The 14,994-nt window shown below is 48.6% G+C and overlaps 1 protein-coding gene across 1 annotated transcript in view; it reads left to right on the forward strand.

Moving 5' to 3' along the window:
• Positions 1–14,994, forward strand: part of NOS1 (nitric oxide synthase 1) — a 111,934-nt gene that overhangs the window by 31,844 nt on the left and 65,096 nt on the right. Inside the window, exon 3 of the mRNA XM_014787077.2 lies at positions 6,453–6,579. Within this exon, the coding sequence (XP_014642563.1) occupies positions 6,453–6,579 (127 nt within the window). The remainder of the gene's footprint in view (positions 1–6,452; positions 6,580–14,994) is intronic.

Genomic DNA, 14,994 nt, shown 5'->3' on the forward strand with positions numbered 1-14,994 from the left:
AAGCCAGCTGTGCATATCTTGCATCAATCATCAGTGGCCTTCCTCTTCTGTAGTCACATCTCCCTCTGCTTTCTTCTTATGAGGACACTTGTGATTGTACTTAGGGCCCCTCCAGAGAATCCAGAATAATCTCCCCATTTTCAAGATCCTTAACTTAATCATCCTGCAAAGACCCTTTTTTCATGGGACCGTATATGGGTTCCAGAGATTAGGACCTGATATCGTTGGGGCCATCATTCAGCCTACCACACTCATCCAGCAAGCCCCACTGAGCAATACCATGGCCAGGCCCTCCACTGACCAATAGCTGTTCCCGTCACCATCACCATCACCATGAGGTCTCAGTGGCCTGGAGTCAGTGACCTGGCTCCCAGTCTTCCCCTTTGCCGCTCACTTTCCTACATATTTTAGAAAAGCCCCTTGACCTCTCTGAGCCTTAGTCTCCCCATCTGTAAAAATGGCATGTGGACCAAATGAGCCCCAAGATTCCTTCCAGAACAACCATTCAGGTTCCTCCTGAAGGTCAGTGGTGGGCGTGCTCATTGCGGGCAGGCAACTGACCAGTTCACCTCCTGTTGAGCCACACCCAGGTTTACCGCTCCCTTGGAGCTCTCCAGAACATCACTCCAGGAGGAGGAGCTCCAACATCCCTTAAGGTCAGAGGTCACACACTGGAGCTTGAAGGTCACATCCAGTTCTCCCATGAGTTTTATGTATTTATTCAGAGTTTTCTGAAAAAGTGAACGTGTGGCAATCAAGCGATTTCCATGTTAAAACTGGAGGAGAAGTCTAGGAGAAAAGCTCTGTAGAGACCCCAGACCAGGTTTCCACAGCCCCCAAGTCTTCCTGCTTGAAGTCAGCTCCCAGCATCCACGACCAGGTGGAGGCAGACACCAAAGGCTGTTGGTGCGCGGAGGGCGAGAAGGGGAGTCAGAGTGTGGTGTCGGCTGAGAGAGCGGCCAGGGCTTCCTGCCAGGAGCAGCTGCTCCTCAGTGGCCCCCCCGCCTGGTTGAGCAGGCGGCCCCCACCCACAGGCTGTGCCCTGCACACAGGCCTGGCCCACCTGCTCCCCATCCTGGGTCCTCGGGGCTGGCTAGTGGTCAGCGCGGGGCCCACCCTCACTGTGCAAACTTCCTGTGGAGTCAGGCCCAGGACCCCCGTCCCCGCTTTGTGAGAGATCAGGGGTCCCTGGCTCCCACGAAGCCTCAGTTGGAAGGATCCAGCAAAGGTTCTCAGAAGATTTGAGATGCTAGACAGACTCTTGGCTTGAGTAGGATCGTCCAGCTAGTGAAGTGGAAGAAAACGGGCTTTCGCTGAGTCCTTGCTGGAAAGCATAGAAAATGCTCGCCAGGTGGGAGGTGGAGCTCCAGACCTGGTCTGAGGGGGAAAGCAGAGGGGCAGCAGGAGAGCTGGGGGGACGGTGACATTCCTAACCAGGAGAGAGCCTTGCTGTTCACTGCTAGAGTCGGGCCCAGAGCTCTCCCAGGGAGATGGGTCTTCAAGGGTATCCATGCCCCGTGTGGGGTGCCTTTGACAATGCAGATTGCAGGGTTCCCACCTGCACCCACTACTTCAGACTCCCCAGAGGGTGGGCTCAGGCATTTTTAACAAGCCCCTCAGTTGACTCTGATGCACCCTGAAGCTTGAGAACCACCAAACGTGACCACATAATGGCTCCGGGGACACTGGTCCCCCTAGAATGCCAAGGCCACGGGAAGATAGCCTTTCCAGAGGGGTAAGGATACCAGAGTGGAGGTGGGAACCACTTAGTGAAGGCAGGTTCCTTAATCCCATCTGGGAGCAAGGGACTAGTAAATAAACCCCGGTAGAGTCTTGGGTGGGCACAGAGCAAGGATGGGAGGTGCTGGGAGCATGAGATTGGGGTCCTCAGCCACGTCTAAGCCAGTACTTCCCAACAGGGTGGAGTCCATGTTGTTTCCTCCCCAAAGGGACATTGGGCAGTGTCTGGAGACATTTTTGGTTGTCACAGCTGGGGCACTGGGGCAGGGTGGAGGGGTGTTACTGGCATCTAATGGGTAGAGAGCAGGGATGCTGCTAAACATCCTATAGCCCCCCCCCCACAACAAAGAATAATCTGGCCTAAAATATCAATAGTTCCAGATTGAGAAACCCTGGTCTAAACTGAGACCACTCCAGGCAGCTGGGCGGGACCAAGACCTAGGAGTGCTGGGAAAGGAGAGTCACCATCCACCTTCTCAGAAGTCAAAACAGACCCATCCGTCTCCATCTGTGGGCTCCGGGATATTTATTTAAATGAAGAAATATACATCAGAGTTAACAAAATTGCATTTAACAGATAAATACATTCAACATCTCTACCTCGCTTGGAGGGACTCTCCGATATCTAAATGTGAGGTTCTTTGTAAGTATGAGGTCCCACCAAATAGCTCCCCCGCCCCCAAAAGCCCTATTCTCAGTGATTCTCAGCTAGTAGAACAGCGAGAAGGAGACACCTGACTTTCAAGCTTTCCTCACTGCTCGCTGGCGGTGTGACCTTTGACAAGTTACCTAACCTCTCTGAGCTTCAGTTTCCTTCGCCGTCAGTGAAGATAAACATAGCTCTTGTTTAGTTAGTGCCAACTGTGTATTAGGCATTTTACTTGCATGGCCTTATTTAACCCCTGGGAGAGGTGGGCTGGGAAGTGGGCCTTGAAGGATGAGTGGGAGTTGGCTCCCAGCAGAGGGAAGATGAAAGGGCCTCCTGGGAGGGCAAGTATAAATGTCGGAGTGGACACAGTGTGCTCTTCAGGAAGACGGGAGAGTGGAGGTCAAGGCTGAGAATGATGGGAGGTAGGAATCTAGAAGGGAAGCAGAGAATTCCCAAATTCCTGGGTTCTGTGAATAAGACATGACAGATCAGAAAGGGTCTGAGTACAGACATCCATACCTGTGCCCCCCTAACCCCCAGGGAAGACGCCCCTTTCTCAACTAGAAGCCATGTATCCCTCCATTTCCCAGTCTTGAGAGACATTAAGGCTTCGAACAGCACTGCCCAATACTGTAGCCACCAGCCACATATGGCTATTTAAATTTAATTACAGTCAAATACAATTAAACATTCAGTTCCTCAGTGACAATAGCTAATTTCAAGTACTCAATTGCCACGTGTGCCTAGCAGCTATAATACTGGACAGCGCAGATGTAGAATGTTTCCATCGTTGCAGAAAGTTCTACTAGACCATGCTGGCTTAGAGGAATCTTGACTGTTTTCTAGCATTTTCCATTCTGTTTCTGTCTGATCAGCCCATAAGCAAATGAGTAGTAAGGGCTATAGCTACACAGGAGCCACACAGCTAAGGGCTGTGAGTTCTGCCTCGTTAACCACTGCAGCAACTCCGTGAACTGGGTATTATTTTTAACCCTATTTTAGAGATGAATAAACTGAGAATTAGAAAACTTAAGTATTCAAAATTTCCAAAGTTGCACAGCTTGTAACCAGCAAAGCAGAGAATTGAACCCGGTTCCACCGAATCCACAGCCCGATGCACACAGCCCGTGTGAACCCGTGCAGCAGCTGGATTCCAGGGTGGTCAAATTCGTGGCAATAAGGCAGACATTTCCCTCAGCCCTGGTTATCGCTGCCGGACTGGGGGCTGGGAATCTGCCTAAATCTCCCGATATCGCTCCTGGATAAAGAGAAGCAAAATAGCTCAACCTGGATGTTCCACGTGGCCCCATATTAAAAATATTCTTCCCCTGCTCATCACACAGGACTCTTAAATAAGTTCGTGTTGACAAAACACTTCAAACGCGTTATTTAACCGAAGGTGTTAAAGGCTTTAAAAAAAAAAAAAAAGGATGACAGTAAAAGGAACTCTCTCTGCTTGCAGATTCACAGGAGATGAGCCACGAGCCCTGTCAGAGTTGCCTAGATAATTGTACCCTGGAAATTTTGTAAACTGGCCTCATTCAGTAAAAGATGTTGGATAAAGTACTCTTTAGCCTCTGGCTTGGCGTGACTAGGTTTTCCTGTCTCTATTTAAATAAGCGAAGGATCTGGGCCGAGCATCCATCAGACCTAGTTTCAAATCCCAGCTCTGCTGTGTGCTTACTGCAGGGTTTTGGGAAACTTACATAACCTCTCGGGGCTCAGTTTTTGCATCTGTAAAATAGGGCTTTTCCTGTCTGTTGTGATTAAATGAAATAACTTCTGTGCGAGTGCCTGGTACATTACAGATGCTCAAACAATACTCACCTCCTCCCTTCTCTGCTGAATCCCCGTTTGTGGTCATGCGATATCATAGAATCAGGAGTTTCAGAGCCAAGAGGGAACTGAGTGACATTTAGAGTAGCCCTCTCAACTGACAATTCATCTGTTTATCACCAGGTAGGTAAACCACTGACTTGGAAAATATTTGTAATCAAGAACTACTCCCGGTGTGTTTTGGTGACATTTTAAAGAGGGTAAAACAGAATGTTCTCTGTGACAATTGTAGACCTCTCCAAGCAGAAAAGGGGAAGTAGCTTTGACACGGGCCACCAGGACTTGGTGAAACACAGCAAGGGGAGGGGTCTGGCTGGTCCCAAGAGAGCAGCTGGGCTGGCCACTCGGGGCCATGCACTCATTTGGGCTCTGGCTTCTGATTTATCCCAAACGACTGTCAGCACCAGATTGGGGGTTGGGGCAGACTATGGATCCAGGACCAGGAGTCCCCAAAGCTGAGAACATAGAAAAGAGGGCAAGACCAGGGCCAGCCTTGATGCCTGGGACCGAAACCAAGATGGGCCACAGAGCAAGCCACATTGCCCAAAGTTGGGGAACGGACAGATGCCATAGAGTAAAACTGGATGGGAGGGTTAAAAAGAGGCAGATTGTCGGGAAGCAGGAGGGTAGCTCTCAGAAGGTGGGGGAACAGAGGTGAGGCGGGGCTGGTCGGGAGATCTGGATTTTGACGCGATCAGTCCCATCTCAGCCACGACTTCTCTCCATCGCAGAGGATGGCCTGTGTGTGAGACCTGGCTGAGAGAACCTCCTCCTGAACCTGTTAGAGTTCAAGAGCAGGGAGCCAGATAGGCTTTGTGGTTAAGAAGTCAGCCTCTAGAGTCAGGAACAAGCCTGGGTTTGAATCCCAACTCCACCATCACTAGCTGTGTGACTTAGGCCAGTGATTTCACCTCTCTGAGCCTCAGTTTCCTCATCTGATGATGATTGTGAGGATGACGATGGTGGTAATGGAGGAGGAGGATGATGATAATAAAGACTGATGTGATGAAGGTGATGATGATGAGGAGGGTGATTATGGCGATGGTGAGGATGAGGATGAGGATAACACTGGTGATGATGGTTATAGTGATGATGGTTATGCTGATGAGAAGGAGACGTTGGACGATGATGATTATGATGGTGATGGTGATGATCATAAGAATGGTGGTGATGTGGTGGTGGTGGTGATGATGATGAATGGTGATAACAGTGAGAGCCTCCACTTCGCAATGGGTGTGAAGAGTATGCTGGAATACTGTGACCCTGAGCCACTTAGCTTCTGTCTCATGCCATCTGTAAAATGGTGATTAATGTTCATACCCACCTCACAGGGTTGTCACAGGATTAAATTAACTAAAACATAGGTAAAATGTTTGACATATAGTAAGTGCTTAATAAACACTAGCTATCATTATTAATTGTATTATTTTTGTTGCTCTGTTCCTCTTATTTTTTTTGTGTGTGAGGAAGATTAGCCCTGAGCTAACATCAGATGCCAATCCTCCTCTTTGTGCCGAGGAAGCTTGGCCCTTGGCTAACATCCGTGCCCATCTTCCTCTACTTTATATGGGACGCCGCCACAGGAGCGTCAGTGTGTGCCCGGGATCTGAACCTGCGAATCCCCGGCCACTGAAGCAAAATGCGCGCACTTACCCACTACACCACTGGGCTGGCCCCTCTGTTCCCCTTATTTTCAGAATCATTCCTGTTTATCCTGGGCTGGTATCATTAGTCTTAGTATCAATGCCTCAGTCAGCAATGGAATGACTTACCACCCTGGCCCACAGGACTGGTTTCCTTCCCTACCTCTTCTGCCTCCCGCATTTTCCACCATTAAGTCTCATAGGCGTTAAGTTGTCCAGGGTTCGGCATGGGGTTCTGGTAGGAGATGGGCCCCCTGTGTTTCTAGATCTGTGAAATGGGGGAGGAGGGAGCAAAATCCACATCACGGCCATTCTAAATGATGTCCACAAAGATGGGTGTGTGTCAGCCATCGGTGCCAACTTGGATGAGCTCACGTTCATGCCTAACAGCAGGGCTGCCTTCCCACCTGTCGCTGGTGATGCTACGAAGCAGCAGGCTGGGCACCCAAAGCACGCTGGCTCCCTGTAGGGTGATGTGGGTGAATGGTGGAGGTTCTGTGCTGACTCAGGACGTCCAGACGGGGGCAACTGGCCAGTCGCTCTTGACATCACACCTTCCTCACCTCCCCCACCTTGCCTTGCAGAGACCTGGACGGCAAGTCACACAAACCACGGCCCCTCGGCGTGGAGAATGACCGAGTCTTCAATGACCTGTGGGGGAAGGGCAACGTGCCCGTTGTCCTCAACAACCCATATTCAGAGAAGGAGCAGGTAAGCGGGCGGTGCCAGCCTGGCACCCACAGTCCACAGCTCCCCGAAGCCTCTCGGATGTGAAGATGAGGGTTGAACCGTGTTGGGGTGGAAATCAGCCACCAGGGCTGGAGATCTCAGGGCTGAGGCCAGGAGTGCTTCTCCTGGGCTGTGGATTTGGGCTTTGGTTTTGTTTGTTTTCTTTGTGAGCTTGCCATTTTGCAAATTTCAATCGTTTCTACCAGGAGAGGCATTCCCATGGTTCCATAATTAAAAGATATAAAAGATGCATGGTGAAAAGTTTTTTTCTCCTCTAATCCCAGATACACAGTTTCCCTCCACAGAGGCGAGCAATATTCATCATTTTTGTGGTCCTTTTACCAATATTTTATGCACAGATACACAAACATTATTTTCATCTATTTCTTACAGAAATGAGAGCACATTATACATATAGTTTTGTACCTTGCTTTTATACTTATCAACATATCTTGGTGATTAGTCCCAATTAGTAGATAAAAAGAGTCCTGGGTCTTTTTCACGGCTGCATAATATTCCATTGAATGGCTCTGCCATAATTTATTGAGCCAGACATAAAGGACACTTAGGTCTTTGCCAATATTTTGCTATGACATTGCTGTAATGAGTGGCATTGTATAAATACCTTGTTTGGCACATGGGCAGGCTTCTCAATAGAATAAATTCCTACAAGTGGAATTGTTGGGTCAGAGATCATGTACCTTTGTGACTGGGGCAGAAATTGCCAAATTGCTCACCATAGAGGTTGTACCAATCCTACTGGCTAAGTAGGAGAGTGACTGTTTCCCCATAGCCTCCCCAGCTCGGTGTTATCAAACTTTTCAGTCTTGGCCAATTTGCTGAGATGATTTTGACAGCTGAGTCAATATTGTTTCCCGAGAGTGGCGATTTGGCTGGAGATCAGCTATCAGACCAAGCCAGAGCATCCTTAGGGAAGCATGTGGACTTCCCACCCCTCCTCTGCATTGCAGCCAGTCTGGGTAGACTGACCAGCAGGAGGTCAGGATGGGGGGATGGCTCAGATCACTCAGCAGGTCATCTTATTCCTTCCTGCCCCCAGCCCTGGAGGCACAGGCCAGGTTGCCAAGCTCTTTCTTCTGATGCGTGATCTACTGGCACCTTTCATCACCACCCCATCTAAGCAATGACTCAGAGCCTCTCACATAGCTTCACGTAGGAGGATGGGACATTCCAGAGCCTCAGTGGGGATTGCTTTCTTAGCTGCTGGTGGCTGGCCAGGAAGATAAGGAGGTGAGAGATTCTGCAGTGCTCAGATTCATGCTCTGCTGGCCAATTACTCTCCCCCTCGCAGTGACCTCTGGGAGTGTTTGGAAGATGAGCACAATTGTAGGTTCCTATTATGCTGTCCTCAAAAATCATGGCCAGCTGTGAGCGTGAGAGGACTATTATCCATTAATGATTAAATGAACAAATAATGTTAAAATTTTTCTTTATATTTTATTTCTTAACTGAAAATAAAAGGATGTTGCCATAATTCCAACCCTCCCAAGACAAAGGACAGAAAGAGGCAGCCTCAGGCCAGATCCAGGCTGTAGACATGATTTGTTAGGGCTTCCCTGTATCGTCCTAAGAGACAATTTATATTTAGACTTCGAATTTATTGCGAATGTTTCAAAATTTTATATAAATATCATATTTACAGCTTCTCTTAAAAATGGGATGATCTGACCGCATTGAGCTTATCTTCTTGTGGGGCAATAATCTGCCTGGACTGAGTAGCAGCTGCTCCTCTAGACAGAAGATGAGCTCTCCAGTTTGCCACAATCCCCACCACTCCCTATTGTCTCCCCCTCATTAGGGCCAGTGTCTATTATCATTTGTTATAACATTAGTGCTATTGATTTTCTTATAGTAGTTAGGATGAAAGTTCAATCTTTTTGTATTCATATCTTTATTATAAGTGGCAAGTAGAGACAGACCAAGAGGTTCGTATGTTTTGGGAAGATGAGACAGATTTCATGTTTTATGAAAATGAAGAATATTCTTATGGGTTTAATATGCAACCAAGTGTTCTGTCTTGAAATGACCTCCCTCTCACACGCACACTTTACTGATTTACCTTACCTACCTGTCCCCTCTAGGTATCAGAGATTGTCACTGCTGGTCTCCAGTAACCCCTGAGATCTGGGTTATAGAGGAGAAGCAGAGGAGGCCCTGACCCCACTAGAAAGACCCTTAAAGTCATTGCTGAAGTCTGAGCAATGGCAGGACTACGGCCATTTCCTCTCATGCTGTCCACCCCGGTTAGACAGTGATGGCCTGAAAAACATAACCTTGAACTTCAAGCCTGAGGAGTGGGGCTCAGTGTTGGGAACAGGGCAGGCATGATTAATAGGACCACTGGCCTTCTTTGCGGGGCATCATGATGCAATGATCAGGCCTCAGTCACGCGGGCTGCTGTAATAGAACATCACAGACAGGGTGGCTTATAAACAGCAGAAATTTACTTCTCACAGTTCTGGAGGCCAGAAGTCCAAGATCAAGGCACCGGCAGGTTTGGTGTCTGATGAGAGCCCACTTCCTGGTTCATAGAAGGCATCTTTTCTCTTTGTCCTCACATGGCAAAAGGAGCAAGGGATCTCTCTGGGGCCTTTTTTATGAGGGCACTAATCCTATTCATGAGGGCTCCACCCTCATGACCTAATCACCTCCCCAAGGCCCCACCTCCTAACACCATCACACTGGGGGTTAGGTTTCAACATATGAATTTTGGGGGACACACATTCAGTCTCTAGCAATCAGGGAGAGGTATTGAGAACTTGCCTTAGGGCCCCCTAAAATGGCAGTTCCATTTCCTTGGAATTCCATGCCCTTGGGAAGACTGAGTCTTCCTGAGGTTAACTGCCAAATGTCTCTATACTGGGAGCTCCCAGAAGCACGACATAAAGACCGGCAGTGCAGGATTACATCACTCCTTTATCATCATCAAATCCTCCATCACCCAAAGAAAGATTCAAAACCACCGGCCTGCGAGATCATCCTGGCTCTGCTGTCTGAGACTCAGTTTTCCAAATGCCTCTCAGAAATAGACCTGAAAGGAGGCAGAGACCCAGCGCTCGGTTATCTTTGAGTCCCAGGGCTGAGGAAACAGGCCTGTTACCTCCTGCAAGACATCTCCAGAGCCACAGGGCTCAGATATGTTTCCCAGGCTGTGCAAATGAGTAGAAAACGCAATGTTCTTTCCGACCTGAAAAACCGGCCCCTGTGCTTGGCTTCTTCTCTTCCTGCTCAAAGCCGCTTCACCTGGAGCTCCTGGAATCACCTGCCTTCCTCCCAGTTGTCACCCACATTGGCTGCTGCTTTAGGAATCTATGGGGGGTTAGCATTGTTAATAACACAAAGAGAGACCCAGCCACTGCCTGCTTCCTTGACTCAGGAAGACAGCTGGTCTGCATTCTTCCTCTGTCGGAAAAGGCAACAGAGCCCAAGTGAATCAGGGCAGATGCAGGCTAGACATGAGAAAGAACTTCCTGACTCAGAAAACTATTAGCTCCCTGAAGGAAGAGTGAGGTCTGGCCCATCTTCCTTGATGCTTTCATTTGTCCAAACTCCAGGAAAATCAGCCATAGAGGCACCTTCTCCTAAATCAGTCTCAGAGGCTGAGACATTAATCTTTATCTAGCAGTCATCTCTCTTGCCAATAGTCTGGGTCAGCCGTGGGTGGGGCCAGTGAGACTCAAGTCCCTGGTCCTTAGAACACAGCTTGTGATGCTCGTCTTTAACATCCCCTTGCAAATTGTTTCTGGCCTGGGCTGGTAGACAGAAGGAATCAGTTTACCCATTACCCAGCATTCACCCAATATATGCCATGTGCATAGCTCTGGGGTGGAAGCAAACATATGCAAACATCATCCTCCCTGCCCTTTGAGACCCCCACACGTGAATGTGGGGAGACAGACGCGTATACAGCACAGTGAATCCTAAAATAGAGAGGGACACAAAATGCTGTGGAAACATAAATACCTTAGCAGGTATCAGGAAGGGTTTACCAGAAGAGGTGACATTTGACTTGGGTTTTGAAGATCATGTAGGAGTTTGCCTAGAAGAAAGTGGGAAAAGGTTTTACACTAAAAGGAACAGCTGTGGCTGATAGATTGCCTTTTTTTTCTTGCTGAAGATCATTGTCTTTAGTGCTAATACGGCCTGAGACAGGTATTGAGTTTTGACACCATTCCAAAGGCCCTTTTCATAATAATCCCTTTAGGTGAAAATGCTACCCTAGGTAAACGACGTGAGAAACTGCTGGTTGTCCATTCTCCCTGCGAAACCTTAGGATTTGAATCAAGCGCTTCTCACCTTCCCTCCTTATTAAGCATCTATTTCCCTTACCTGCCTAATTTGCTTTCCTAAGGAGTAATAGGTGGAACCATGCTCGGCTTGAGGGCAGAATGTCTATTTCCAGATATTAACTAAGCATCAGTCCCATCCTTAGCAGGTGCAAGAGGGGGGTCTTGGGCCCGGGGAAGTAGGATTTCCATTTGAGGTTCTCCCCTCTTAGCCCACTGCCCCTCCAGCCTCCTGCTGACAAAGGGGATCAGGTAATCAGACGACTGTTATATTGAAATCCCCCTTCCCACCCAAACCTCTCCATCAGGAGCCTGGCCGTTCCTCACCCCTGGGGACTCAGGGCTTGCTGGCTGCTTTCAAAATGTCAAAATCTGTTGAGAAGCCTTTTTCTGCTTCCGGGTGAGTGTCAGCATCAGCCCAGCCTCTCTGGGGAGCTCTAAATTATGAGGCGAGAGGGGAGTGCTTGTGGGTCCCCAATCTTCAGAGGATCAAAGGTCTCCGGGGCCCCTCTCCGTTTGAGCACACACCCCAACTGGCCAGCTGCTGCTGGCTTTGCTGGAAAGGAAGCCACTCAGCTGGGCTGCGTCTGAATGAAGGGAACCCAGCAAAACGCTCTCTGCCTCGCAGCGACAAGCGTGTGCCTCGGGGAACCCTTCTCAGCCAGCCCCGACTCACTTCCCACGAATGATGTGAGGAGAAAAATAACAATAACCCTGATAACAATACCTCCTGGTGGGGGTGTGGCCATTCTCACCCTTGGCCTCACTCCCTCTGGGGTCAGCCCACGTTCAGCCTCCTCCTACCGGTGACCTTGGTCAGACAACTAATTAGCATCTGCCCTCAGCCTCCATTGCTCAGCAGGGGCTAATGGGCTCTGGAGTTGTGGGGAGATGAAATGAGATAGTGTGTGAAATGACAGCATCAGCTGTAACAAGAACAGTGAATCTTTGTTGAGCAGTGTCGGGCACTGTGCTGAGCATTTTAGGTCCACAGTCTCAATTAATCCCCAGTCCAACCCAATGAGTACTATTATTGTCCCCATTTTACAGATGAGTAAACTGAGGCGCAGAGGGTTTAGTAGCTTGATGAAGGTCACATGACTAGTAAGTGGGGGAGATGGGACTTGAACCCAGGCCACAGAGCCCCAGAGCCCACTCTTAACTCTCTAGAGCCAGGCACAGAATAAAGGCTCCAAAAATGTATTATTATTATTATTATTATTATTATTATTTGGCTAATTATTTTATTGCTAAATAGGTATACATATGTTGCTAATTTTTTTTTTTTACTGAGGAAGATTTGCCCTGAGCTAACATCTGTTGCCAATCATCCTCTTTTTGCTTGAGGAAGATTAGCCCTGAGCAAACATCTGTGCCAGTCTTCCTCTATTTTCTATGTGGGCCGCCACCACAGCATGGCCTCCGACAAGTGGTGTAGGTCCGTGCCCAGGAACTGAACCCAGGCCACCGAAGTGGAGCATGCCAAACTTAACCACTAGGCCACACGGCTGGCCCCACCTTGCTAATTATTATATTGCTAATATGAGGCAGACAGGGCAAGAAGCACTATCCCCATTTTACAGATGACACCCACTGAGCCTTGGCGACCAAGCTGTGCCTCTTTTCCTGTGTGGCTACATCATCATCCTTGTCGATCATTCACATCAATGGAGTGTATGTGGTTTATGCCTCCTGGGGGCCAGGCTCTAGGAATACACAGAGGGAGAGCAGGCAGGAACTGAGAGAGCCTGGGTTCCAAGCTCAGCTCTGCTGCCTACTATTTGTTCATTGGGGGATGGTCACCTCGCTTCTCAGAGCCTCTGTTTCCTCATCTGAAAAATGGGTTCCCATAAGGATTCAGTGAACCAGCGGATGTGCAATGGCCTAGCCCAGGTCAGGTACAAAATAGGCATTACCTAAATGTTACTGAAAATGAAAGGAGATCGAACGTGATCACTGCCCTGGAAGAGTTCACAGCCAAGGCATCATCTTTTCATCATCTGATATCTGCCTCAACCTCTAGAAACTTCCACTTCCCAGACCAGCTACATAGACCTGCACCCAGCACTTACCACACCGTGATATTCAGGGTTTCGTAGAATCGTGCACCCATGTTCCCGCAGAGCCCACCTGGCTGGCTTTAGCACATTCCACTGGCTCCATTCAGGTTGACATCTTGGGGCGCCTGTTGAATTACTCCCTTCCCCGAGCCTCTCTCTAAGCATTTGAGAAACTTCCTGTGTTTTGAGATTAATTTCTCTCTGTGGGAGGGTATCCCCAATCCCTAGTATAAGCTGCTATTAGACTCATTTTTGCCCCCAACTCCATCAAGCCATCTATCGTCTGCCTTGGTCTGGCTCACGACCAGAGTTAGACACCACATTGGATTTTCCCAAAAGCATCTTCAGTGCCCCCACTTCTGGGTTACCCAGCGTTCCCTAGGTGCCCTCAAACAGCGGACAAAGGCCCCTCAACAATGATGCTTCCCAGGAATACATATTGAACAGAGTCTCCCTCAGTCTCCACTGGCAGCAGAATCCGAATCTTGTTGACATTTCACACCCCTCTGCCCCACCATCACCTGCTCAGTGACCGCCAGGGTCTCTATAGGTCACTTAGCTGAGAGACCAGCCTTCCATGTCTGGCTCCCCTAAGTGGTCAGAGCCAGCATGGAGCCAGGAAGCGGGGCCCAGATTGACGCTGTTGGGTTTAACCCTGCTGGAATTTCCACATATTTTGCTGGCTGTTTGTTTTAACAGTGGATATATTCAATGCAAGCTGTCCCAACTGTGGTCTGAGCGGGACAACGACATTCTGGTTCTGAAATCAGTGACACCACTCTTCATGCCCATTCATCGCATCAAACCGTATCCAAATTCCTTTCCCAATTAGGCCAAGTTGGGTCAAAGTCACTTTTTCCTCCTCTCTTTGCAAATTGATATCAGTTGCCAAAACCCCTCCAAATAGAGAGTCTCAGAGGTTGATAGAGCCCCACCCGCTTCTGTTTTCTGAGAGTCCCAGGATATTTTAAAAGGTAGAAAGGCCAAAACATAGTCATAAAGTTTCTTGTGCATTTTAAATATTCACATCTAGCAAGTTAATGCTTTCAATAAACACACACACACAGTACAATGCAATGTAATGGGGGTAGGCCACAAGATAATTACAGGATTTCTTTTAAAATTAATTCATAGTGCACATAGACATTCTGGTCTGGTAATGGAACCAAGTTTAAGGTTGTCTAATCACATCTGGTTATCTTGTGAGGTCATTGCAACTATAAGCATAAACTCATTTGGAGAAAGCATCAATGATGTATCTTCAAGACCCCTCATCTCCAGAGGCCCTCGTCTGTGGACCCAGGAGATGGGTCTGACTCCAAGCACCCCCTTCCTTCATCATCCTCCACAGACTAGAGAACATGGACTTTTGTATCAGAGGGAGAAAGAGAGAGGGAGAATAAGTGATTTCAAGCTTCTGTGGAGTTATTATAAAGAATGAATCACTCTAGAGATAATGCTTTGAATACATTATGAGGAAATTGTACTCTGAGGTACTAAACACAGTTGGTTACGTTTTATAAGTAGCAATTTTTTAATTGCATAGATGGGTGTGTACCTGCAGGTTTGTGGTCCTGGACCCTGAGCTGCCACAGCTCATAACCGGGTTATGCTTGCTGCCCTGAAAAGGTGGTACCCACGGGTTGGAGCGATGCTGCCTGGGGCTGCAGAAGGGCATGGTGTGTGGCATATGGCCCCTGGTATGGGTGGCCTGCTCCCCAGTAAGCTACATTCATTTTAGGACAAGCCAAGCGGGGCAGGTTGCTGCAGGCCTATGATGGAGGAGGTGTCGCTGGCACCAACTGCGAAAGAAGAAGAAGCCGCTCACTTTGTACAGGTTTGGGCCTTGGCTCCTGGATGAGTTTCCTAGGGCTGTCGTAACAAAGCCCCACAAACTGGGCAGCTGAAACAGCAGAAATTGACTCTCTCACGGTGCTGGAGGCCAGAAGCCTGAAATCAAGGTGTCAGCGAGGGTGGTTCCTGCTGAGGGCTGTGAGGGAGAATCTGCCCCAGGCCTCTCTCCTGGGCCT

This window comes from Ceratotherium simum, chromosome 35, assembly GCF_057802395.1.
Source record: "Ceratotherium simum simum isolate JZ-2026a chromosome 35, ASM5780239v1, whole genome shotgun sequence".
In the NCBI taxonomy this organism is placed as follows: domain Eukaryota; kingdom Metazoa; phylum Chordata; class Mammalia; order Perissodactyla; family Rhinocerotidae; genus Ceratotherium; species Ceratotherium simum.